Source organism: Schistocerca gregaria, chromosome 5 (genome assembly GCF_023897955.1).
Source record: "Schistocerca gregaria isolate iqSchGreg1 chromosome 5, iqSchGreg1.2, whole genome shotgun sequence".
NCBI classification, from domain to species: domain Eukaryota; kingdom Metazoa; phylum Arthropoda; class Insecta; order Orthoptera; family Acrididae; genus Schistocerca; species Schistocerca gregaria.
This window is the reverse complement of record NC_064924.1, coordinates 398,690,600-398,718,269: the sequence shown is the minus strand read 5'-3', so window position 1 is coordinate 398,718,269 and position 27,670 is coordinate 398,690,600. Positions and strand designations below refer to the sequence as shown.

Genomic DNA, 27,670 nt, shown 5'->3' with positions numbered 1-27,670 from the left:
TTATCCTGTCTAGTACACAGTCCACTGTTTGAGGATTTGCCAAGGAGAGTCGTGTGCACCATTTGTGTGTTCTGTATGTGATCGTATTTTAAGCGTTTTTCTATCGCATTTCCTGAGACAGTACGTGGGGAGCAGAACAGCGTTCGGCTAATCGAGCGTGCGAAACGGTCGTTAATCCGCCGCACAGATTCAATGCTGGTCTGACTCATGGCCCTGTTTGTCAGGTATTATGAGCAGGTCAGAATTTCCACATAGCGCTTTTCGAAATGTGTACTCCGCGGAAAATCTTATGTATACTTACAGGTGGCGCTTTTTGCACAAGATCGAGCATCTCAAATTATGCTGCGCGAATTCTTTTCTCTTCTTTGATATCAGTTCCAACTTTCTGTGACTTTAAGATTCCACTCTTTTGAAGCTTGTTGGGAAATTTTTATCTGTACATTCGTTCGGGTTGTTGGTACTACATCCTGCTGCAACACACAAGACTGTAAGTTAATGTGACTCGTATTTATCTTCTTCGAAAAAGTCATGAATGGCGAATAGCGGCTAACTCCGTGGACACATAATCGACGATTGTTATCGTCTCCCTACCCAGGACCACCAAAGTCAGTGTGCCGGAAAGTCTTTTTTCTTTTTTGTACAAACTGAATCAGTTGAAACATACGTTTCGTACACAAATTATGCTTATAAACCACCTGATCAGTAGAATGTGGACAGCCTAAAGTAATTTGAAATTGGCCACTAGCTGTCACGAGAAGCGGACCTGCCGGAACAAAAGGAGACGGTAGTACTGTGTCACCAGGAGAGAAGCAGTAACAGCGGAATGGATGGGCCAGTAGAGCTCAGTGACTTCACCTGAGTAACAAATTCATCAAGGATTTTTCAACCCCTCCAAAACTGCCCAAGTCGACAGTTGATGATGTGATTACGAAGTGGAAACGCGAAGAAACAAACACACCTAAACCAAGGCCAGGCAGACTCCGTTTAGTGACCGGCCGGGACCGTCGAGTACTCCACAGGGTGGCTGAAACCAGCGGGAGGCACTCGTGAGTTCCAATGTGCTGCCAGCAGCCCAGCTAGCAAAATGACTGCACGTAGGGAGTTAAAAAGAATGACACACACTGTAGAGCAGCTCATAAGCCACACATTTCTGTAGTAAGTGCTGGGCGACTCTTCAGTGCAAACAGCGACGCCACTGGACATGGGCTGACCGGACACTAGTATTTTGGAGATACTGATCACGCTACTCTCTGACTTCTATCCAGATCACAGCGTTCAGCATCACTGCCATCTCTCGTCTCTCTTGAGGTACAATGGACAGCCATTTCTCCACAGACATTCAGAAACCGCACTGAAAGCGTCCCTAGCAGAGTTGAAATCGTCATAAGAGTGAAGGGTGGATACACCCCATATTAATGTCCTCTAATACACTATATGATCAAAAGCATCCGGACACCTGGCTGAAAATGACTTACACGTTCGTGGTGCCCTCCACCGGGTCCACCCTTAGCCTTGATGACAGCTTCCACTCCCGCAGGCATACGTTCAATCAGGTGCTGTAAGGTTTCGTGGCGAATGGCAGCGCAGTCTTCACGGACTGCTGCACTAAGGAGAGATATCGATGTCGGTCGGTGAGGCCTGGCACGAAGTCGGCGTCCCAAAACATCCCACTGGTATTCTATAGGATTCAGGTCAGGACTCTCTGCAGGCCAGTCCAGTACAGCAATGTTACTGTCGTGTAACCACTCCACCAAAAGCCGTGCATTATGAGTAGGTGCTCAATAGTATTGAAAGATGCAATCAACATCCCGAATTCCTCTTAAACTGTGGGAAGCAACAAGATGCTTAAAACATCAATATAGGTCTGTGCTGTGATAGTGCCACGCAAAACAACAAGGGGTGTAAGCCCCCTACATGAAAACCACGACCACACTATAACACCACCGCCTCCGAATTTTGCTGTTGGCACTACACACGCTGGCAGATGAGGTTCACCGCGCTTTCGCCCTACCCATACCCTGACATCGGATCGCCAGACTTCGTACCTTGATTTGTCACTCCACACAACGTTTCTCCAATGTTCAATCGTCCAATGTTTACGCGCGTTACACCAAGCGAGCCGTCGTTTAGCATTTACCGGCGTGATGTGTGGCTTCTGAGCAGCCGCTCGACCATGAAATCTAGCTCTCGCTTATCTGTCATAGTACTTGCAGTGGATACTGCTGCAGTTTGGAATTCCTGTGTGATGGTCTGGATAGATGTTGCCTGTTACACATTACTTCAACTTTCGGCCGTCTCTGTCAGTGAAGAAACGAGGTCGGCCTGTACGCTTTTGTGCTGTACGTGTTCCTTCACGTTTCCACTTCACTATCACATCGGAAACAGTGGACCTAGGGATGTTGAGAAGTGTGAAAATCTCGCGTACAGACGTACAACATAGGTGACACCCAATCACGTGACCACGTTCGAAGTCCGTGAGTTCCGCGGAGCGCTCCATTCTGCTCTCTCACTATGTCTAATGACTACTGAGGTTAAGAAGTACCTGGAAGTAGGTGGCAGCGCAGTGCACCTGATATGAAAAACGTATGTTTTTGGAGGTGTCCTGATACTTTTGATCACGTAGTGTAGGTATTCGGTAACTTTTGATTAGATAATCAGATAATGTATGTACCACTACGTAGTTTTCCAACGCAACAGATTCGATTGATCAAGTATGTCCGTGTTCAGTTGCCATGAATGTACTCCTACCGCAATGTTGAAAGATGATGGAAAGGGTATAAAAATTTAGTCAAAATAAATCTTCCACTTCTTCCAAATTTTTAGTTATGATTTCTTTAATTCATTGCTCTTTGCTTCCAGCATTTCCTTTCATATCAGAGGCATTTTGCTGTACACAGACACTTCATTTACAGTTCTTGCTTTCTCCAACAGACGAGCACGCCAAACAAGGTGACGTGCGCCACCTCATCTGGTTCTCCGACGAGCGATGCGCCATCTTCGCAGGAGTCACCGGGCTGGATCTCTCAGGTGAGACCAATTCTTAGTAGTATGGAAAAATACCAAATTTCTTCCATAAAACAGCTTTCGATGTCCGGAGAGGAACCAAGGGGGTAGACACGACGGATTCTTATGTATGCAAAATCAGCGTCTGACCATGCAGGTTTAGATTTTTTGTAGTTTTGCTCTTTCCTCGTTTCTTCCCAGTTCCTCACTTCTAAAAAGTGGGCCAAAATAGCTTTCTTTCCCAACCCTTCCCCATGTGTATTTTTAAAAGTTGCTGCGGAACTGCAGGGGCTACTATACCTTGATTGTAAAAAGCAGTCTAAGTCGCATTTACTTCATGTTGCGCTCACTTTCGGTCAGTGGGTAGTATTACTCATAAAAGTACAAAGGGTCATAAGACATAAAATAACATCACAACAACGGCATAATACAATAAAAAGTGGGAAAAAGACTTGAATCCTTCTGACATTTGAGACAGCATCGACGGAGTTCAAATGGTTCAAATGGCTCTGAGCACTATGGGACTCAACTGTTGTGGTCATCGAAGTAATTGCTGATGGTATCAGTTAAGTAATGAGCAGGTATCGTCTGAATAAGGACTACAGTCTGGCAGTTACAAAGGCCTAGCCGTGCCTCCGTTACGTCACGTGGAATGTAATTTAATTTAGTAGGACAGGTTTGTTGGTGTCCAGCAATCCATGCTACTCTATCCTGTGCAAGCCTCTTCATCTCCGAATAACTACTGCAATCCACAGCAGTTTTAACCTGCTTACTGTACTCGTCTCTTGATTTCCCTCTGCAATTCGCACCCGCTATTCCCTTCCAAACAGAATTCCTTCTAATACAAAACTGCCGAACTCTTATTGTCTCAGAATGTGTCTTATCAACTGATCCGTCTTTTTTTTTTGCTCAAGTTATGCCACAAATTTCTTTTCTCCCCATTTCCATTCAGTACCTCCTCATTAGTTACTCGATCTGCCCATATAGAGTTCAGCAGACTTCTTTAGCACAATATTTCAAAAATTTATATTCTTTTCTTGTCTGAACTGCTTATCGTCCACATTTCACTTTTGTACAAGGCTACAATCCAGATAATACCTTCAGAATAGACATCCTAACATTTAAATTTATACCCGATTTTAACAAATTTCTCTTCTTCTGGAACGCTTCTTTTGCCACTGCTAGTCTACACTTCATATCCTCGCAACTTTACCCATCATCAGTTATTTTGCTGCTGAAATAGCAAAACTTTTCTATTACCTCTAGTAGCTTATTTCCTAATCCAGATCCTTCAGCATCTCTTGAATTAATAGGACTACATTCCATTAACATTGTTTTGCTTTTGTACACTTTCGTTTTGCATCTTCCTTTCAAGACACTGTACATTCCGGTTCAACTGCATTTCAAAGTCCAAAGATGTCTCTGATAGAATTTCAACGCTATCCGCAAACGTCAAAGCTTTTATTTCTTCTTCCTGACTTTTAATTCCGTTTCCAAATCTCCTTGTTTTCTTTCACAGGCCGCTCAAAGTACACTCCGAATAACATCGTGGATGGGCTAAAATCCCCTCTCACTTCTTTCTCAACCACTGCTTCCCTTTCATGCCCTTTGACTCATGTGACTTCAGTGTGGTTTCTGTAACCTTCCTTTCCCTGCATTTTACTCCTGCTACATTCTGAAATGTAAAGTGTGTATTCCAGTCAACATTCTCAAAAACCTTCACAAAATCTACAAATTGTATATGTGGTGACCTGCCCACTCGTCTCGTATAGTGTGCCTAAAGGATGTTGCGGTCTCGGAATGCTATACAACAATTCAAGCAAATCACATTAATAGTTTTTATTCCAAAAAAAGAAGGCTGACAATACTTAACTTTCAATTTACAACGGTGTCGCAAGCGATAGGCATCATGCAAATAAGTCAGAGTCCTTTGCTATATACACACACATCAAAAAGTTTTGCATCACCCCAGTTCCCTGAACTCCTGAAAATAGATGTTGACTGTGGATACTGTATCACAGACACAGTCCTTTTGGCTGTTCAGAGATGTCACTAAACCCGCCCAAAGATGTAAACAACCATGCATAAGTAGCGCCTATTTGACAGATTGGCTCCGACAGCCTATCAGTTCCAGTCATTCCACCAGGAAGGAGGCCCGTGTTGTCTGCAGTTCAACCATGCCTAGACAGTCAATACCGATCGCGTCCGCATTGTTACTTTGTGCCAGGAAGGGCTCTCAACAAGGAAGGTGTCCAGGCGTCTCGGAGTGAACCAACACGATGTTGTTCGGACATGGAGGAGATACAGAGAGATAGGAACTGTCGATGACACGCCTCGCTCAGGCCGCGCAAGGGCTACTGCTGCAGTGGATGACCGCTACCTGTGATTGTGGTTCGTGCAGCCACAGGACGTCGTGTTACGACTCAAACTGTGCGCAGTAGGCTGCATGATGCGCAACTTCACTCCCGACGTCCATGGCGAGATCCATGTTTGCAACTACGACAACATGCTGCGAGGTAAAGATGTGCCCAACAGCATGCCTAATGGACCGCTCAGAATTATCATCACGTTCTCTTCACCGATGAGTGTAACATATGCCTTCAACCAGACAATTGTCGGAGACTTGTAGAGGGAACCCGACCAGGCTGAACACCTCAGACACAGTGTCCAGCGAGTGTAGCAAGGTGGAGGTTCCCTGCTGTTTTGGGGTGGCATTACGTGGGGCCGACGTACGCCGCTCGTGGTCATGGAAGGCACAGTAACGGCTGTAAGATACGTGAATGCCGACCACCGACCGATAGTGCAACCATACTTGCAGCATAATGCCGAGGCATTCGTCTTCATGGACGACAATTGGCGGCTCCCGCCATCGTGCACATCTTGTGAACGACTTCCTTCAGGATAACGACATCACTCGTATAGAGTGTCCAGCATGTTACCGAGACATGAAGCCTATCGAACATGCCTGGGATAGATTAAAAAGGGCTGTTTATGGATGACGTGACCCAACAAGCACTTTGAGGTTCAAAATGGTTCAAATAGCTCTAAGCACTATGGGACAATCTGGACTTGATGAACTTGTGGATAGTATGTCACGACGAATAGAGGCATGCAGCAATGCAAGAGGACGTGCTACTGGGTATTACAGGTACCGGTGTGTACAGCAATATGAACCACCACTTCTGAAGATCTCTCTGTATGGTGGTTTTCATAAGCAATAAAAAGAGCAGAAATGATGTTTATGTTGATCACTATCCCAATTTTTTGTACAGGTTCTGGAACTTTCGGAGCCGAGGAGATGTAAAACCTTTTTTGCTGTCTGTAGATTGGTCACCATCTCGATATGGACAAGGGGGAAAAGGAAATCGACAGCGGACTTTTTAAAGGAATTATGTTGACTTTTGCCTTTAATGATTCAGGCATATTGCAATATCTAAATCAGTGTGCCTCGCATTTTGTTTCGGATGCCCATGTCCTGCATGCAGGTGTACGGCTATGCTCACTGAGTTGTATCTCTCGATCAGCTCTTTTTCGGGACGAGTAATGAAACATCCAGATACTGGTTTGAAGACCACTGTATTTTTTTTCCCTAAATGGTCCTTTTCGAGGTTGCATTCCCTTTCTTCCTTAAGAGATGTGACGTAATCTGACGCAGGACCGTAGTTAGGATGTGTAGAGCTCTAGGTTGCGGGTCCTGCCAGCGTTAACTAAACAGCAACATTTTCATTTTAGAGCAGTTTTTGGAATTAAAAACCTATAACACAGCGTATCAGTATTTTCAAAATTAACTGTACAAAACTGCGCTGCTTTTAATGAATTGCTGTGATAAAGGAATTCAAATCATTGAGGTATTAAACACGAATTATTAACTGCGCTGTGAAGAATTATATGTTTAAAAGATCGACAACAAAAGTTGAAATTTATGTGCTTGTAAAAATCACTATTTCAATTTTGAAAGTGATGTATTATAACTATAAGCAATTGGCAGTAGTGTAAAAACTACTACCAAAAAATATGTTTATAAAAATGAACTCACCTTAAATCTTCAGAATTTCATGCTACAACGCTTACATGACCTTGCAACACCGTCACGAGCCGTTAAACTATTTGGCAGGCCTACGGATCGTAAGACGATCGTTTTCTGCAGTATTTCGTTTACGAACAAAGTTATCTGTAAAGTTTGATACCCCATTTGTGCATTTCCCAATTTTCGTTTAGCTACGAAAATTCGGACAATAGTCCACTGTGAAATTCTCAGTCTTGTTTTCGCCCCGCTTAAACACTTGATCAATAGCTGTCGCGGTTTGGATTGTCCTCGGTCAATCTATAAAATAAGCGGCTTTTTTAAAAAAGAAACTATACTAGTTTCTTAATCTCTATCATATTGTGCACGGAGTAATAGCACAGTATTTTTATAGATCTGATCTAATAATTAACTGACGTATGTTTGAATCAAAGGTGTAGTTTTGTCGTGTTCGCTCGGTCACGTCTTGCTCAATAGCTACTGAGTAAATAAAAAAATTACCGTACTGCTCCTTGCGGACATGCCCCAGGAGTGATTGAGCCAAATTGCAGAAAAATATCTTTATCAGTGTGCCTGCAATCCATTCCGTCAGCTTCAGATACAGCATATTTTAAGCTTACGGATCGCGGGAACGCTAATAATGACATATTTCTGAAGTTTGTCTGAAATACTCCTTGGGCGTGTCCGCAAGGACTAATAGGCCATCTTTTTATTTTGATTTATTCATTATGAAATCGCCTCTTAGGAAAATTAGTGAATTACTGTGCTTGTAAACCTCTTACGTTATTTGATTTTCAAACAGCTGAGCAGGACTGAACGTACTCAGACATTTCTCTCTTTACTTATTCTGATCAACACTAAACTGACACATAATATTTTTAGCGCAACGAAATCTGACTTTCAATAATCCCTACAAAAGAATGACCCTGACTAACAATAACCTACACCTTTCATGAATCACTTACCTCACAAAAATTACTCATTTCATGATATCCAGTATTACAAATTTACTCTTTCTGATGGACACACGTCCAGATCGTCCGCTCTCAAAATTCTGCCATCTCTCTCCCCACATCCACCACTGCTGGTGGCTCACCTCCAACTGCGCAACGCTATGCGCTGTTCACACCCAACTGCCCAACACTACAATAGCAAATATTCCAACAATGCAAACCAGCCACAGACTGCACACAGCACAGTCGGTGATTTTCATGTAGAGCGCTACGTGGCGTTACCAACATAAAAACCTAAACAGCCTACTTACATAGCCCCAATGCTCCCCACAAAAAAATTTATAAATTGTTTTGGGCAGTGGCCAATAATGATTTGATAAAATTTTTCATAATTACAATAACAAAGATATCAAATGCACACACTTATTGATGCAATGTTGGTCAAAAGCAAAAACTGTTCTCATAAAGACAGTCCTGATCATTCATCACAACAGCAATTACAGTTTTCTTTTCTTTTCTCAAAGTCCGAGCAGTAAAGGAAAATGCACACGGAAGTAGTGGATTTCTATGGAGTCTTGAAGAAGTAGTGTTGTCCTTCCAACGGAAAGACAGTGCTGTCTCTTGACGTGTAGACAGGTAATGGGCCACAACAGAGCAAACCCACAACAGAGTCAGTCGAAGTTTTGAAGAATATTGGTAGGTAGGTCATCACAGAGCAGACCTACTGTAGTCCTGGTAGACAGTATGGTATCGGTGGGCCATCAAAGGTGAAGACCCACTACAGTTCTTGTAGAGACGGCCAGCAGCCATCTGTTGCGACTGTGCACGTGCAGAATCACCATCAAAAACTCTTGCGGACAATATAGCAAGTGCATGAACCACCACTTGTGCACTCACAAAGTTTTTTGAATTGTCCTTAGAACCAGCAATGCTGTTAACCAGTCCCTTGTTGAATTATTGACACATGTGCAAACACTAATAGTCCCAACTTCTCACATATTGTGCAGATACTATGACCAACAGAAACGTGTGCAGTGAAATGAAACTTAACTTGTAGAACAGGTGTCTATGCAATTATAAATTTACAATGTAAGAATACAATTTTAAAGATACAAAATACATCATTAAAGGACATAATAGTACAGATAACATTTGTAGTAATATGAGCTTTACAGATGAATGGAAATAAACATATACATTAGTGTTACAGGAATTATGACATAAGTAAATATATAAAAGATCAGAATAGCTTTCGAAAATAATGTCTAAACATCTTTACAAAGTAAATAACATATTATTAATGCAAATTATATTTAAGGATAACAGTATTCCTCATCATAGTGAATGTAGCTTAGTGTTAGAAAAATTCTACAACATAAATATTATTAGCTAAACACATAAGGACAGGAAAAACACAAATACACAAGGTTACACAAACACATAGCGGAATAACACAAAAGGAAAGGACAGGGTTTGTTTTCAGTGTAACATTTGGTACTGCAGTCCAACCCAAAACTTCATTCCATAGACCTTTCCTCTTATTTCAACATTTGTCCCCCCCCCCCCCCCAAAAAAAAAAACATATCCAAGCATTCTTTCTGTATTTTATTCATATCCTCTTTCAAAGTAATTATTTCTCATTTTGCAATACTCATTTTGGCCCAAATCTTTTTCATATAATTTCTCGATGCATTTTTTCCAGTTCATCACAACTCATTCTCTTATATAGCCTACCCCCTCTTAAGCTAACTTAAATTTACTAAGTTCAGAAGCATAAACTAAGGGACGAGGCAATGCAGTAGTACAAAACAATTAACATGAACAGCAATGACAAAAAATGCAAATTGACAAAGCTAGCAGCAGTATATCTAAATTAGCAAAGCAAATGCAATATTACAAGTAATATAAGGCAATGTGCAGCAAACAACAAAAATAAATCAGCAGTTAAACTGGCTTAACAGAGTAATACAAAGTGAAATTCAGTATCACTATGCCTGGCAAACAGCAGCAGCAAATGCAATAACTTATATTTAACTATGACAAACTCCCAAGCAGAAAAAATAGTACACTAAAGACAACAATGCAGCAAGGGAAATGTCTATTCATATCTAAATGTCTACGTCACTAAAGTGGTGCACCACAGCAACTTACTGTACAAAAAAATTACCAAGTACTTGAAAAGTAGTTTATGTATGCAGTTACTGTTATTAGTCCCTTCTTATTGTTCTTTCCTTTCCAAGTGTTCCTCTTTTGAAGAATGTGGATCATAAAATTATTATTTAACAGATCTGTTGAAAGAAAGTGTTAACATTAGCAAATGCATTTAATTTTATTTTATAAAACCAATGCTGCAACACAGGTGGAAACCAGATATCAAATAAAATAAGCAACTATGTAGAAAGCAAAGCATAAAAAACATCATTCAATAGCCATGTGGCATTTCATAAGTCAGTAGAAATTCTCTCAACTCTCGCAGAAAGACACTTGTCATAATCAGGTGTGCAGATGTAAGAATACTTCCCATCAATTCGTAAGCATTTCAGTAAGTAGCACAAAGTACGAGCTCCAAAGTGTAATCATATGTTTCCAAGTAATGAGCGTATTTGCGATTCTTTCTACAAAGGAATGTCAATAACGAGGTTAATGGCCTCTTTTTTCTCAAACCTAATGGCTTTTTCTCCAGGCGACTGGCGCAGCTGGGCGCCCACAACACATTATGTCAAGGTCACTTAGCTTTCTTACCAAAATATTTACGACAGCAGTTTGCGCTTGTTATCGTCCTCCATAAACTAAGTTATGCAGAAGTCAATGTAATTACCTCGTCATAAACAAAAGTGAAATGCTTTCCGTATAGACATCGTAGTTATTACGGTTATTGCCATGATGAAGTAAGTACTGTACTGTAACATATTGTTGTGCTATGGAAAAGGCTGTCTCATTGTAGCTATACCACAAAGTTACTACAAAAATATATTTTACTTTCCAGAATAATACAGAAAAACTGTGCAGATATAAAACAGATACACTGCAAAAGCAACAATGAAAATAGTGTCACACATTAGTAGCTTCATGATATAATCATGTAGCTGTCAAAGAAACCAAATGCTAAGTCACTGTTAATCTCACAGAAAGTACTTCAAATAAAGAATGCCTTTTCAAGTAAAACCAAATTTGTTGCATTAAAATCTCATTAGCAGCATATGTTCTAAGTATGTAAGCCATATATTCGTTACACAATCGTGCAACTAACAAGCAAGAATGTACAAATAACAACACTGTGTCGTCTGTTCACCATAACAATGCATTCTTAATTACTGTTTAAGTAAGTTCTCTTGGTTCTTGACAGGACAGTTAACTTCAAACATTGTTCCATGTTAACAGTTTCTAAGTCTGACAAAGCGTACTAGTAACGTGGAGTGAAAAGTTTTATGGCAAAGACTAAGTTAAAAAGCAGATTATCTTTCAATAAGCGGTTTTACATGTGAAATGTGATGTAAACCTTTGTTCTTCCTCGTACACAGATTTTCAACTTCAATGCAATTATCATGTGGTATACGTCAGATTCTGTAAGGTCCATTGTAAACCAAAAAGAATTTGTGACTCAAGTGTTTCTTCTTATGTGACAATGAATGAGCTTTAACGAGAACTTTCTGACCAATATATAGTTTCTTTGCATTTGCTTTACCGTGTAGTTTTCTCCATGTGTCTCTGTGAACCAATTTTGAGAGTATCTACTGTGTTCTTTAAGTTTTCCTGAGTTTTTGCAAGTTGTGTAACCGAGTCAAAAATGATCATACGATATATATATCAGTTCATGATATCCAGTATTACAAATTTACTCTTTCTCTCTTCCCACATCCACCTCTGCTGGCGGCTCACCTCCAACTGCGCAACACTATGCGCTGTTTACATCAAACTGCCCAACACTTCAATAGCAAATATTCCAACAATGCAAACCAGCCACAGACTACACACAGCACAGTCAGTGATTTTCATACAGAGCGCTATGTGGCGTTACCAACATAAAAACCTAAACAGCCTACTTACAATTATCTATTGCACAAAATGCGACTAAAAACACATGAGAAATACATTGTGTCTCAAACGCACATCATTCAATTATTTGGTCAAATTTCAAATTTCAAAAAAGCTGTGCGATTACTCCGTGCGAAATATCCGATAATTAAGAAAACTGATAGTTTTTTTTTGTCAGATAAGATTCGCAGACTATAGGACTTTCGCTGTGGACACATCTCATTTTGGTCAGAGCAACGTCAACTCCGTGGATGGAGAGCTTCATCATGACAATTTCTTTCTAAAAAAACAGGAAATGTTGACCAAGAGTCAATAAATAATGTGTAAAAAGATTTATTTTGATTGATTCATTAGTTTTTCCAAAAAACTCATAAAAGTCGCTTACATTATAAGCTGACTGAGGAGAATGGACCTTGAAAATGAAAGTTATAGAAATTATCAATGAGGTCCTTATAAGATCGAGACGAGCGAGAGAAGAATGCCAACAATGAGCAGCAACATCGAAGTTTGATTGCGTCTTAGCCTAGACTGTAGGCCGCGGCATCTTGCTCTGTGTTGTCGACGGTGCCCATGACATACTCTGCGATGGACGTATTGCCTGCTCTAGGACACCGACAAAGATGAGCTGAATAGCCTAGCTGGGTCGCAGCTATAAAACAGCAGACTGTGAGGGTAGGCACGATTTTCTGCTGCCAGCCTGAACTGCCGTTCCTATAAAAAACAGTTTCTGTCCTACCATGGACTTCTGAGGGAACACTCTGTTCGGTTGCTATTATCTGGTTAGTCCTGGCCGCTATGTACCTTCCCGTATTGTATTCCTACGCTTATGGTGCCCGTCTTCAAAGTAAGGAGCCTCTTTACAGGCTGTCACTATCTTAATGATATAGTTAAAAATGGGTTGCTGTAAAATTAACCTGGCACAAAATTACTTCTACATATCTCCCTCTCGTCTCGAAGAGATACAGAAAATCGAGAGGCAGCGTTTTAACTTACTTTAATTCAGAGCTTAATTCGCTAATAAAGTAAATGTAGTACCACAAATGCTGACTTAATTCGTAACTGCTATCCACTGAAAAATTGGGCAGAATAAGACCATACAAAAGAATTAAGGCTACAACCTTTACTATAATTAGAGAACCCGCACCGCGTCATTAAAGCAAAGATTTTTTTGTTTTAAAAGATAAGGATACCTTGTTCTGTTTTCTTCAATATAATTTGATGCCTCCCCACAGTGTTTGCGTCACGTTACGTGTGTTCAATCGATGTTTCAGAGAACTTTGCTCACACTTCTTGTGAACTGTATCCATTAGTTAGGCCAAAGGAAAACTGTTACAGGTAGACTTGACTTAAATTTCAAGATCGTTAAATTGTCCTTCAACTTCTACATGCTTAGATGACCAACAAATAACGAATATAATCTTTTGCACAGTTAAGAATATTGTTCTCAACGTGATGGAGTTATAGATGTGCAAAGTGCCTGAACTTAATGATCAGTTACTTATAATTCAGTGAAGATAACGAGTAGGTTACTCGTTTGTCTTCAAAGATTATGAATTTGTTTATTGACTAAGGATAATTGTATCGATTTCCCCTAGGATTATAGATATGCTGTTTGTTGATTGGTGATAATCTGGCTAACAACCTTCCAGTATTCAGGCGTAATAAGCCCACACACATGAACGCGTGCACACATGAAACGAAACATACGTATGGAAACATATTTATTGCACCTAATCTTTCTAACGTGGCGTCCTGATTACTTAAATGTGTACCAGGTATTAAGTTACGTAAACTTGACAGCAAAGAATTGTTGGACTACTGGAGATATTTCCACTTACATGTGTATTCATCTGCACAATACCAAGGGTCTCTAAAACGCTTTGAGTATTGCTCTCTTCATGCTACCTCTGAAATATTGTTCTGTTTTGTTATATGTTCCTTGCACTTATTAAATTCTATACGCCATCTTAATTCCCTTCAGTGCTTACTTAATGTGATAATATACACTCCTGGAAATTGAAATAAGAACAGCGTGAATTCATTGTCCCAGGAAGGGGAAACTTTATTGACACATTCCTGGGGTCAGATACATCACATGATCACACTGACAGAACCACAGGCACATAGACACAGGCAATAGAGCATGCACAATGTCGGCACTAGTACAGTGTATATCCACCTTTCGCAGCAATGCAGGCTGCTATTCTCCCATGGAGACGATCGTAGAGATGCTGGATCTATCTACATGCATGACTACTCTGCAATTCACATTTAAGTGCTTGGCAGAGGGTTCATCGAACCACAATCATACTATCTCTCTACTATTCCACTCCCGAACAGCGAGCGGGAAAAACGAACACCTAAACCTTTCTGTTCGAGCTCTGATTTCTCTTATTTTATTTTGATGATCATTCCTACCTATGTAGGTTGGGCTCAACAAAATATTTTCGCATTCGGAAGAGAAAGTTGGTGACTGAAATTTCGTAAAAAGCTCTCGCCGCGACGAAAAACGTCTATGCTGTAATGACTTCCATCCCAACTCGTGTATCATATCTGCCACACTCTCTCCTCTATAACGCGATAATACAAAACGAGCTGCCCTTCTTTGCACCCTCTCGATGTCCTCCGTCAATCCCACCTGGTAAGGATCCCACACTGCGCAGCAATATTCTAACAGAGGACGAACGAGTGTAGTGTAAGCTGTCTCTTTAGTGGACTTGTTGCATCTTCTAAGTGTCCTGCCAATGAAACGCAACCTTTGGCTCGCCTTCCCGACAATATTATCTATGTGGTCCTTCCAACTGAAGTTGTTCGTAATTTTAACACCCAGGTACTTAGTTGAATTGACAGCCTTGAGAATTGTACTATTTATCGAGTAATCGAATTCCAACGGAGTTCTTTTCGAACTCATGTGGATCATCTCACACTTTTCGTTATTTAGCGTCAACTGCCACCTGACACACCATACAGCAATCTTTTCTAAATCGCTTTGCAGCTGATACTGGTCTTCGGATGACCTTACTAGACGGTAAATTACAGCATCATCTGCGAACAGTCTAAGAGAACTGCTCAGATTGTCACCCAGGTCATTTATATAGATCAGGAACAGTAGAGGTCCCAGGACGCTTCCCTGGGGAACACCTGATATCACTTCAGTTTTACTCGATGATTTGCCGTCTATTACTACGAACTGCGACCTTCCTGACAGGAAATCACGAATCCAGTCGCACAACTGAGACGATACCCCATAGCTCCGCAGCTTGATTAGAAGTCGCTTGTGAGGAACGGTGTCAAAAGCTTTCCGGAAATCTAGAAATACGGAATCAACTTGAGATCCCCTGTCGATAGCGGACATTACTTCGTGCGAATAAAGAGCTAGCTGCGTTGCACAAGAGCGATGTTTTCTGAAGCCATGCTGATTACGTGTCAATACATCGTTCTCTTCGAGGTGATTCATAATGTTTGAATACAGTATATGCTCCAAAACCCTACTGCAAACCGACGGTAATGATATAGGTCTGTAGTTCGATGGATTACTCCTACTACCCTTCTTGAACACTGGTGCGACCTGCGCAATTTTCCAATCTGTAGGTACAGATCTATCGGTGAGCGAGCGGTTGTATATGAGTGCTAAGTAGGGAGCTATAGTATCAGCGTAATCTGAAAGGAACCTAATCGGTATACAATCTGGACCTGAAGACTTGCCCGTATCAAGCGATTTGAGTTGCTTCGCAACCCCTAAGGTATCTACTTCTAAGAAACTCATGCTAGCAGATGTTCGTGTTTCAAATTCTGGAATATTCCATTCGTCTTCCCTGGTGAAGGAATTTCGGAAAACTGCGTTCAATAACTCCGCTTTAGCGGCACAGTCATCGATAACAGTACCATCGGCACTGCGCAGCGTAGGTATTGACTGCGTCTTGCCGCTTGTGTACTTTACATACGACCAGAATTTCTTCGGATTTTCTACCAAATTTCGAGACAATGTTTCGTTGTGGAACCTATTAAAGGCATCTCGCATCGAAGTACGTGCCAAATTTCGCGCGTCTGTAAATTTTAGCCCATCTTCAGGATTTCGCATTCTTCTGAACTTCGCATGCTTTTTCCGTTGCCTCTGCAACAGCGTTCGGACCTTTTTTGTGTACCACGGGGGATCCGTTCCATCTCTTACCAATTTATGAGGTATGAATATCTCAATTGCTGTTGCTACTATATCTTTGAATTTGAGCCACATCTCGTCTACATTCGCATAGTCAGTTCGGAAGGAATGGAAATTGTCTTTTAGGAAGGCTTCTAGTGGCACTTTATCCGCTTTTTTAAATAAAATTATTTTGCGTTTGTTTCTGATGGATTTGGAAGAAATGGTATTGAGCCTAGCTACAATGACCTTGTGATCACTAATCCCTGTATCAGTCATGATGCTCTCTATCAGCTCTGGATTGTTTGTGGCCAAGAGGTCAAGTGTGTTTTCGCAACCATTTACAATTCGCGTGGGTTCGTGGACTAACTGCTCGAAATAATTTTCGGAGAATGCATTTAGGACAATCTCGGAAGACGTTTTCTGCCTACCACCGGTTTTGAACAAGTATTTTTGCCAACATATCGAGGGTAGGTTGAAGTCCCCACCAACTATAACCGTATGAGTGGGGTATTTATTTGTTACGAGACTCAAACTTTCTCTGAACTGTTCCGCAACTGTATCATCGGAGTCTGGGGGTCGGTAGAAGGAGCCAATTATTAACTTAATTCGGCTGTTAAGTATAACCTCCACCCACACCAATTCGCACGGAATATCTACTTCGACTTCACTACAAGATAAACCACTACTGACAGACACCAACACTCCACCACCAATTCTGCCTAATCTATCTTTCCTGAACACCGTCTGAGACTTCGTAAAAATTTCTGCAGAACTTATTTCAGGCTTTAGCCAGCTTTCTGTACCTATAACGATATCAGCTTCTGTGCTTTCTATTAGCGCTTGAAGCTCAGGGACTTTTCCAGCGCAACTACAACAGTTTACAACTATAATTCCGACTGTTCCTTGATCCAAGCACGTCCTGTAATTGCCAAGCACCCTTTGACATTGCAGCCCATCCCGCACTTTCCCGAGGCCTTCTAACCTAAAAAACCGCCCAGTCCACGCCACACAGCCTCCGCTACCCGTGTAGCCGCCAGCTGAGTGTAGTGAACTCCTGACCTATTCAGCGGAACCCGAAACCCCACCACCCTATGGCGCAAGTCAAGGAATCTGCAGCCAATACGGTCGCAAAACCGTCTGAGCCTCTGATTCAGACCCTCCAGCCGGCTCTGCACCAAAGGTCCGCAGTCGGTTCTGTCAACGATGCTGCAGATGGTGAGCTCTGCCTTCATCTCGTAAGCAAGACCGGCAGCCTTCACCAAATCAGATAGCCGCTGGAATCCAGAGAGAATTTCCTCTGATCCAAAGCGACACACGTCATTAGTGCCGACATGTGCCACCACCTGCAGCTGGCTGCACCCTGTGCTCTTCACGGCATCCGGAAGGACCCTTTCCACATCAGGAATGACTCCTCCCGGAATGCACACGGAGTGCACACTGGATTTCTTCCCCTCCTTAGCCGCCATATCCCTAAGGGGCCCCATTACGCGCCTAACATTGGAGCTCCCAACTACCAGTAAGCCCACCCTCTGCGATTGCCTGGACCTTGAAGGCTGAGAATGATCCTCTGAAACAGGGCAGGCGGCTGCATCTGGCTCAGCCAGAGACAGTGCCTGAAACCGATTTGTCAGACGCACCGGGGAGGCTTTCTGATCAGCCTCCGGGGACGCCTTTCGCTGCCTGCCACGCCTTGGAACGACCTCCCAATCAACCACAGGCGAGGGCTCAGCCCCACTGCGGGCAGCAACCGGGGCAACCACAGCGGCAGACCGATCTGGGGACAGACGGGATGAGGTTGATATCCCCGTGATACCCGAGTCCGGCTCCCCACAGTGGTGCCCATTGGCAACAGCCTCAAGCTGCGCGACCGAAGTCAGCGCCGATTGCAGCTGTGAGCGAAGGGATGCCAAGTCAGCCCTCATCCGAACAAAGCAATCGCAGTCCCTGTCCATTCTAATTGATGTTTAACAACAGTTACTGAAACACGAGTCCGTGCCTAGATAACGCAAGCGGAACACACAAAGAATGTATCAACTAACCTGTACAAATGCCTAACGACTGCGCTACAATCTGCTGAATTTACGATTACAGTAACTAAAACTCGAAATTGCACCTCCTATACGAAACTCACACGCAATTTAAATAAGAATCTACGAAGTAAACACTAAAGCGCGATGCTACAACTGTCAAATACTATAATACGCCCGAAATATATGAATTAAACAATGCAAGTACCCAAAAACACGCAAAGAAATTAATTAAACTATGTAACAAATAAGAAAGCTAGGGTTATACGACTTGCTGCAGCCGCTGCTTATCCAACGGCGGCGGAAGTCCTGTGGAAGGGCTTGCCATGCCATTTCCACCTGGCGCCTCAGTTGGACCAGCGTTCGTGCTGGACGTGCGGACCGCGTGAGACGACGCTTCATCCAGTCCCAAACATGCTCAGTGGGGGACTGATCCGGAGATCTTGCTGGCCAGGGTAGTTGACTTACACCTTCTAGAGCACGTTGGGTGGCACGGGATACATGCGGACGTGCATTGTCCTGTTGGAATAGCAAGTTCCCTGGCCGGTCAAGGAATGGTAGAACGATGGGTTCGATGACGGTTTGGATGTACCGTGCACTATTCAGTGTCCCCTCGACGATCACCAGAGGTGTACGGCCAGTGTAGGAGATCGCTCCCCACACCATGATGCTGGGTGTTGGCCCTGTGTGCCTCCGTCGTATGCAGTCCTGATTGTGGCGCTCACCTGCACGGCTCCAAACACGCATACTACCATCATTGGCACCAAGGCAGAAGCGACTCCATTCGTCCCTCCATTCACGCCTGTCGCGACACCACTGGAGGCGGGCTGCACGATGTTCGGGCGTGAGCGGAAGACGGCCTAACGGTGTGCGGGACCGTAGCCCAGCTTCATGGAGACGGTTGCGAATGGTCCTCGCCGATACCCGAGGAGCAACAGTGTCCCTAATTTGCTGGGAAGTGGCGGTGCGGTCCCCTACGGCACTGCGTAGGATCCTACGGTCTTGGCGTGCATCCGTGCGTCGCTGCGGTCCGGTCCCAGGTGGACGGGCACGTGCACCTTCCGCCGACCACTGGCGACAACATCGATGTACTGTGGAGACCTCACGCCCCACGTGTTGAGCAATTCGGCGGTACGTCCACCCGCCCTCCCGCATGCCCACTATACGCCCTCGCTCAAAGTCCGTCAACTGCACATACGGTTCACGTCCACGCTGTCGCGGCATGCTACCAGTGTTAAAGACTGCGATGGAGCTCCGTATGCCACGGCAAAATGGCTGACACTGACGGCGGCGGTGCACAAATGCTGCGCAGCTAGCGCCATTCGACGGCCAACACCGCGGTTCCTGGTGTGTCCGCTGTGCCGTGCGTGTGATCATTGCTTGTACAGCCCTCTCGCAGTGTCCGGAGCAAGTATGGTGGGTCTGACACACCGGTGTCAATGTGTTCTTTTTTCCATTTCCAGGAGTGTATGTGATGTAACATGACAGGAAAAAAGGCCTTTAGCTACTGGAGATACTTTTATTTTAATTTTATATTCACATTTCTATTTTTCATTCAACCTTTTTGTCAAACACCATCACAAAACTAAGTTCCATATACTGAAATAGTTTATGTTTTTCTCTTCTAGATAGTCTTTCTGGTTACTCCAACGTCTTAACCCAAGATATAAATGGCATATTAATCCACATGAAACCACCTGATGGTGGAGATTGAAACCTCCAAAATGCGTTGTGAGAATAAATGTATAATGAATTGTAACAGCAAACTTGTTTGATTCGATAACAGACTGAAGCAATAGTTCGACGATATAACTTAACAAATAACAATTTAAATAATAATCTTTTCTAAATGTAGTAATGAAGCGCGAGGTGAAATGTTTTGTGCAGATCAGCACGGCAGCGTTTGGAAGCGAGCTGCGCGCCTCTGCAGACTGCTCCAGGCTGGACAGGACGCGCTGCCAGACGATCCAGTGCGTCGCGGGGCCGCTGGAAGCGGACGGAGACAGCGTCGACGTCAGCGTCTCCGCCGTCCTGCTCCGACGCTCCATAGGTACGTACTGCACTGCACACGTGCTCTCACCTCGCCCCTACTGAAGTGCGAATGGTAGGGTTTGGGTTCGATGAATGCCTGGAAAACAAATAAAATCATATGTCCACCGGATCAAGCATACGAACATTTAATAAAGTGGCAAAAAGCTGTAACCATGCCTTGGCACGTATCGGTGGACACATGAAGGCATAATCTGAAACTATCATGGTTGTGCCAAATGACTGACAAACTAGCTAGTAATTTGAAGAAAGGACTACAGAAAAGCTAGTATGAATGCCAATAGAGTCCCCAAAGTGCACGATGGGTGCAACTAGCTGGATGCTGACGTTAAATCTGTGCAATTAAATCCTAATCCAAATTAATTTTCTTTGGATCCCCCTTGGCTCGCAGACTGAATCGCTGGCTCAAGGTGGAATGAATGTGGAACCCAGCTGCAGTGGCAGCTGGAAATTCTGAGTCCAACTTGCCCTCTGTAGCCTGCTGTCAGCTGGTGGAGACATCTCTCTCTCCGACACTCTGGAGCAAGACTACTCGTCAGTGTCCCTGAGGCAAGTGTGTTCTCATCAATCTCTCTTCACCAAGCGTTCTTTTTTTTAATGGTGCTTTAGGGCGCAAAACTACTAAGGTCGTCAGTTCCCGTATTCTAACGTAGGAAAAAAGGTATACTAAATAAAGGTAAAAAGAAAAAAAACAGTCTACTAACTTTAAAAGAGGAGCAGCTAAGTCGAGGTTGTCCACGGGTAAAATTTCTCAAACCCTCGTTGAGTTGGCGGAGGTCCATAAGGGGCGCTTTAAGTTTGCTTCACCATGCCGTTGTGGCGAAGATAAAGTAAGACGCAATCGATAGAAAGCATATCATCCGCTAAAACATCGCAAAAGTAGACTGCAAACATAGACGTAAACATAAACAATGAAGAAATGGGCAACGGGTCAGAAAGTGGCGCATCGTCAAGGGTTGAGAGCAGTAGTGGGGCAGGGTCGCCACTTAATAAATGGTGGTGTTTGAAACGACAGTGTCCTATACCATGCCAGGCTAGAATCACCTCCTCGCGACTATGCTATTGGGAGAGGTTTAATGTCCCAGAGTTTGTTTCCTTGGAGATAAGATTATTGTGCAATCCAGAGTAATACTACACGCCGACAGACAGCGACACGAAGATCATCCGAGGAAGAGAATGACTAGCAGGCCGAGGGAAGAGCTGCAGCCTTTGCAGCAGCAGCAGCAGCAGCCTCGTTCCCTGGCACACCGGCATGTCTAGGAACCCACAGGAACACCACATTGGCTCCCTCCACAGTAAGCGAGTGGAGGCTGTCTTGGATCCGTTGCCCTAAAGGGTGGACTGAGTACGCACGCGATGGCCCTGAAGAGCACTGGGAGACTCTGAGCCGATGACTCAATTTGGAATCCAGTGTCAATGAATGTACTGGATGGCCTGATAAAAGTCGTAGAGCTCTGCGGTAAAATATCGAGCACTGGTCGAAAAGCCGATACTGAAAAGGATCATTGCCAAGTGCAAAGGCACGCGCGACACAATGATCAGTTCTTGGAACCATCGGTGTAGAGGAGGACACTGTGCGAAGTGAGAGAAACTCGCAGCGATACACTGGACCAGGAGTAGTGTTCTCAGGAAGCGAATGGAGTCTGAAATGAACACATACCTCGGCACGAAGTCAGGGAGGTGAAGAGATCTTAGCACCCGTGGGTAACGTGGCAGGGAGTGTGAAGAAAAATTGTCGAAGAAGCATACGAAAGTGAAAGGGGAGTCAACAGGGAAGATGGGCGCAGTCCATAATGGCGATCAAGGGAATCGTCAAAAAAGGGAGCATAGGACGGGTGGGCGGGCATACAAGGTCTGTCTTCTACAGACGGCTCACCTGAGGACTGAGAAGAACATCCCACCATCAGGACAACGGTAAGTCAGCAGCCTCAGCGTAAAGACTCTCAATGGAACTAATATACAAGGCCCAGGGCTAAACGTATCCCACAATAGTGGATGGTGCTAAGACGACGTAAGGTAGACGGACGTGTGGATGAATATAGGATACATCTGTAACCCACTTTCGAACAAACAAGGGACCGGTACAAAGGGAGGAGGATGGTCCGATCCCTTCCTCACGAGGTACTGCATGAAACACGTAGAACATTGAGGAAGCGAGTATAACGAGGTGCCAGATAAGCGTGAAACGTGAGTCCCAACGAAGGAAAGAACGAGCAAATGAAGGAATGGGCCGAGACGTAGAGATAGGGGAAGGAACTCACGGCGCCGCCAGAAGTTCATACAGGCAGTCTTGCCAACGGAAAATTGGACGCCATTGTTGATACTCCACGAGTAAAGATTATCAAGACGACGCTGTTCAAGTAGACAGGTTCGCTGAGAGCTGCAATAGATCACAAAGTCATCAACGAAACGAGATCTTGAGATACCTAGCAGCAGACACTCCATATTAGGGTTAATGGCTGTGGCAAATAAGGCGACACTGAGCGTCACCCCGTTCTCTTGAATAAAAGTGTACCTTAAAAATAGGGTATTTTATAACTTCCCATTTAAAAGGAGGCAGGCGACCCCGGAAACCCCACTCGTACGTAATACAGAGGATCCCGATCCTATAACAGGTGTCATACGCCTTATCCAAATCAAAAAACACGGCCACAGTTTGGCACCTCCGCAAAAAATTATTCACAATATAAGTTGACAAGGTTACGAGATGATCAACGGCAGAGTGGTTCCCAGGAATCCACACTGGGCGTTTGTGATGAGATTCCGAGACTCGAGCCACCACACCAACAGACCATGTATCATACGTTCCATCACCTTGCAGACGCTACTAGTGAGGGAAATTGGGCGGTAGCCGGAAGGAATTTGTCTGTCCCTACCAGAATTAGGTATGGGAATGACAATAGCTCTAAGCCAGCGATTGGGAAATGTGCTGTCAGTCTAAATGTGGTTATATGCATAGAGGAGAAAGCTTAGGCCCTCAGGAGATGCAATGCAACATCAGAACGTGAATGCCGTCCTGTTCTGGAGGGCATTACCAGGACGAAGAGTGTGCCTGTTTAAGCTCCCTTATAGTAGATGCAACCTTGTAACAATCACGATTATGGGAGGAGAAAGATATCGTCCTTGCCTCCCTCGCCTGTTTCAGAGGGGGGAAGGCAGGGTGGTAGTGGGTGGAACTCGAAATGTCTGCAAAATACCGGCGCAAGGTGTTGGAGATATCAAGAGCATCTATAATTACATTGTTCGCTATGGCCAGACTAGGAACCGCGGAATGAAGCGCAGTTTCTGAAAATCGTCGGAGATTACCCCCAACAACAAAAGAGGGGGTAAAATTGTTAAGAGACCTTTGAAACGAAAGCCAACTAGCTTTCTTGCTGTCATTGAAAATGCGGTGACACTGCGCACGTAGCTTTCCATAATTGATTTCGCCATCATGGGGTGGCGTTTAAAAACGCGGAGAGCTTGTCTCCGCTCGCCTCAGTCCACTAGGGGATGGGAGCACATCGCGGCGAGGAAGAGGTTCGAGGTATGGAACATTACGCAGCAGTACGGATAGCGTTTCTAAGTTGTTCTACCCTATCGTCAATGCTGGGGAAATGGTGTCCATCGAAATCGGCCAGTGAGGAGTAGAGCTGCCAGTCAGCTTTGGAAAGCTTCCAGTTGGCTGGACGGACACATGGGATAGGCATTAGCAAACGAATAGCTAGTCAGTCGAGCGTGTGTCGGAGAGAACGGACCACTCGAGACGACGAGCAAGCTGAACAGTACAGAGCGAAAGGTCCAAGTGGGAAAAGGAGTGCGTGGAATCGGAAATAAATGTGGCTGTACCCGTGTTCAAACAGATTAGACTGTGCTGGTAGAAGATATCTACAAGGAGATAGCTTCTCAGACGGGGGCGTGGAGAGCCCCAAAGGGGATGGTGGGGACTGAAGTCTCAAGCTGCAAAAAGGAGGAAGTTGAACAACAAGTTGCAAAATGTCTGCCCTGGTGACAGCAGAAAATGAGGGTATATTGATGTTGCAAAGAGAGAAGATGAAATCAGGAAGGGAAAGACGGACAGCAACAGCTTGAAGGTGGGTTTGCAAGGAAATAATGCGACTATAGACGTCGTCTCGAATGGGTAACATGACTCTCCATCAGCCGAGCTCCCGCCTCAGCGGGAAGGTCGAAACGAACTAAAGCGAAGTGTGGGAGCTGAAAGCGATCTGAGGCCGTAACTTTATTTCATGGAGGCAGAAAACAACTGGACAATATGATCGCAAGAGGAGCTGTAATTGAACGCTATTGGATCTGACGCCGTGAATGTTCCATTGAGAATGACCATGTCCAATGATAGACAGGAGATGGGTCAAATAAGGGGGGGGGGGGGGGGCAGTACCATGATGGCTGGTGTGTGTCACAATTCGAACGTACACGACGACCAGGTAGAGATGTTAGAGGATCGTGGTCCATTAATTCGACAGAGTTAGCGGTATTCGCCTTTGGTTTAGCAAGGACTGGCTGTTGGCAGTGCGTCCTGGTGAAACAGAGGTCGGTCGGCCAGGGAAGGGTATCACATGGTGACACCGTTGAAGAAAAACGCTGGAGTGGGGAAGGGGAAAATTGTTTGCCTTTGTTTCACTGCTTAGAACCTTGGCGTTTGTTAGGTGCAGACCCGCACATTGGCTGGCTATATGTGTGCAGAAAGTCATCGCTTGATTACTTCTTTTTAGATATCTGTGCTTCTGTTTGCAAGGCATGTGATTTAGTTGCCACAGGCGAAGGTTTGTTGGTATGTTGAGCGCCTGTAGCAAGAGAAAATTAGGGTGTGAGTTTGGAGCTGGACGATTTCACAACTGTGGCACTACAGTGGAGGTCACAAGTCTGCATAGCAATGTCCTTCCTAGGTCAGGATGTAGCAAGAATTGTACTCTAATTTCCAGAGGGTGGCGTACGAGCTTTGAGGCTAGCCAACATTTTCTGAGCAATGGAAGTAGGAACCTTTCCCTTCGCTCGGATCTCCTCTCTCATTGAGGTAGATTGGACAGTCACTAGTGGAAGCAACATAATCAACCTTGCAGTTCATAAAATGAGGGGAAGGAGGCGGACACTCTAATGAGCATCCCTGTTGCAGGTTACGCATTTAGCTGCATTTTCACAAAATTCGCAGTTGTGGCTGTAGCACTGACATTTATAGCAATGTGTGGGATTCTGGATATATGGTCTGACAGTAACAGCTTCATAGCCAGTCTTAATTTTTTTGGTAGTACCGCACGGTCAAACTTGAGGAATAGAGTGCAGATTGGTACTAATTCTCTATCAACCCTTTTCGTGACGTGGTGAACTGCAGTCACTCCCTGTTCAGCGAATAGGCTGTTATTTCAGCCCCAGTCAGGCCATCAAGCATCTACAACCTTCTGAATAACAAATAGATTATCGTGAAACTGTGATCATCTTCCATGTATGACACCACAAGGTATCGGGAGGCAGCTGGGAGAGGCATAAATTCTTTTATTTCAACACATTTACTTTTTGAGAGGAGGAACTCATTGTGGAGGAATCCTCCCTAATTGCCAGCGTCTCCAATGGTATGCTCCTTCCTGCTGGGCCCTCCCCCTCAGAGGGGCTCACCCGCCCTAGGGAATAGTCCACACCTCAGGTCACACCTCCTGGACTTCATACAGAGGGACCAATCGGCATAGACGAAAGGACCCTCTCTAGGCCTGGCCATTACCACGGGGTATCTATGAGCCCTACCTTTCGACCCTGGACTGGGTATTACCGTATGCTTTATCCAATCACCTTTTATGTGTGGTTTGGCGTCCAGGAACGCAGGGGCAGGAGAAAAGGAAAGGGAGAGAGAAACCTCAAATGACAAAGTGGAGGAAGGGCAAGAAGAGGAAGGACAGGGAAAGAAAAATGGGTGGACAGGGAGAATCAATACACAGTTTTACCAAGAACTTTGTTTTCCCAAAGAGGGCATATGACTTGGTCCCCAAGGGAGGTGAAATGAATAGGAGGGAGATAAGCACACAGCATGGAAAGGGGAGAAGCTCAGTAAAGGCTGGGGCCCCATGGAAGCCAAACACATACTCACCAAAGAGTGGCGAGTCTCCTCAGGGGAGAGCAAGCGTTCTGAGGTGACTCCCCAATATCTGTTTGGTTGGTTGGTTTGGGGTGAAATGGACTAAACTGCAATGTCATCAGTCCCTTCATCCATTAAGTGACAAACCATGAATGGCCGTAAAAGGAAAAACGCGAAAGGGTTATCCTGGAAACGCTAAGTGTAACTAACACAGTAAAAAAAGAGACAAAAACCTGAAAAGACAGAGAGAGAGGGAGCAGGAGAAGCGACCCCATCATCCCCTCAGGCAGTCAATGAGGCCAAAACTCTACCTTATGCGTATGATTAGAAACCACCTTTGTGGACAAAAATATAACACCATATCAGCTGCTCTGGTGTCACCTGCTTGCATCAGAGGTAGCATGTCAGGAAGATTGAGATGCCACCTCAAAGCAGCCAAATTAAGACAGTCTATGAGTAAGTGAGCCACCATTGAGTGGATTCCACATCGATAGTGAGAGGGATGCTCACATTGGAGAATGTGGCTATGGATCAGCCAAGTGTGGACAAAGCAATGTCGACAGTGGATAGTAGATTCCCTGCAAGAAGCACACAGAAAAGACAGCCACGTAGTTGTTGTCTCCTTAATTGTGCTCAGTCTGAGGAGATCAGAGTAGACCATTCTGAATTCCATAATTCCAGCAATTGATGGCGTATAAATGACCGAAGGTCAGGTCCTGGAAACCCAATTTCCAAAATTGGCATCCTGGTGGCCAGCTTGTCCTACCTGTCAGCTCATTCATTTCCCAAAATCCCAGCATGACTGGAGGTCCAAACAAAAACAACTGGCTGTCCAGCTTGATGGAAGTCCGAGACAAGACCTGGATAGCGATAACGAGTGGATGAAGAGAGTAGCACTTGCCTATAGCCTGAAGGCTGCTAAGGAAGTCACTACAGATTAGGATACTCTTGTCAGCCCAAGAACGAACGTGGGTAAGGGCTAGTTTAATGGTCATGACACTGCAGCAGTTTGGCAGAGAGTGGAATTCACTGCGCCTTGCATGTGTGCATCCAAAGCCTGTTCATACATCAGTGAATACTGCTACCAAACCCAGATACATATCAAGGACAAACAAGAACAGGTCCTGAAGAATGTGAGCTGAGTGGAATCTGTTGCACCAAAAGAGATTTCTAGACAAATCGGAGGTCAGAGCACAACTCATAGGGCAAATGCGATGTCTGCCTGATTAGAGGCAACAGGGGAGGGAATTTCAATTCCGAACAGAGACATCGTTGGCGTGCAGCAATTGTAAATCTAGATCTGGGTCACTGTTGTGGGAGGTGGACATCCATTCCAGATAAAAGGATACTGTAGTTTGGATGTTAAGGGAAACT

At 44.3% G+C, this 27,670-nt stretch overlaps 1 protein-coding gene across 1 annotated transcript in view; it reads left to right on the top strand.

Annotated features, from left to right (window-relative positions):
- LOC126272606 (integrin alpha-PS4-like) overlaps positions 1-27,670 on the top strand; it is a 493,607-nt gene that overhangs the window by 324,938 nt on the left and 140,999 nt on the right. Inside the window, exons 20-21 of the mRNA XM_049975549.1 lie at positions 2,932-3,027; positions 20,071-20,233. Of these exons, the coding sequence (XP_049831506.1) occupies positions 2,932-3,027; positions 20,071-20,233 (259 nt within the window). The remainder of the gene's footprint in view (positions 1-2,931; positions 3,028-20,070; positions 20,234-27,670) is intronic.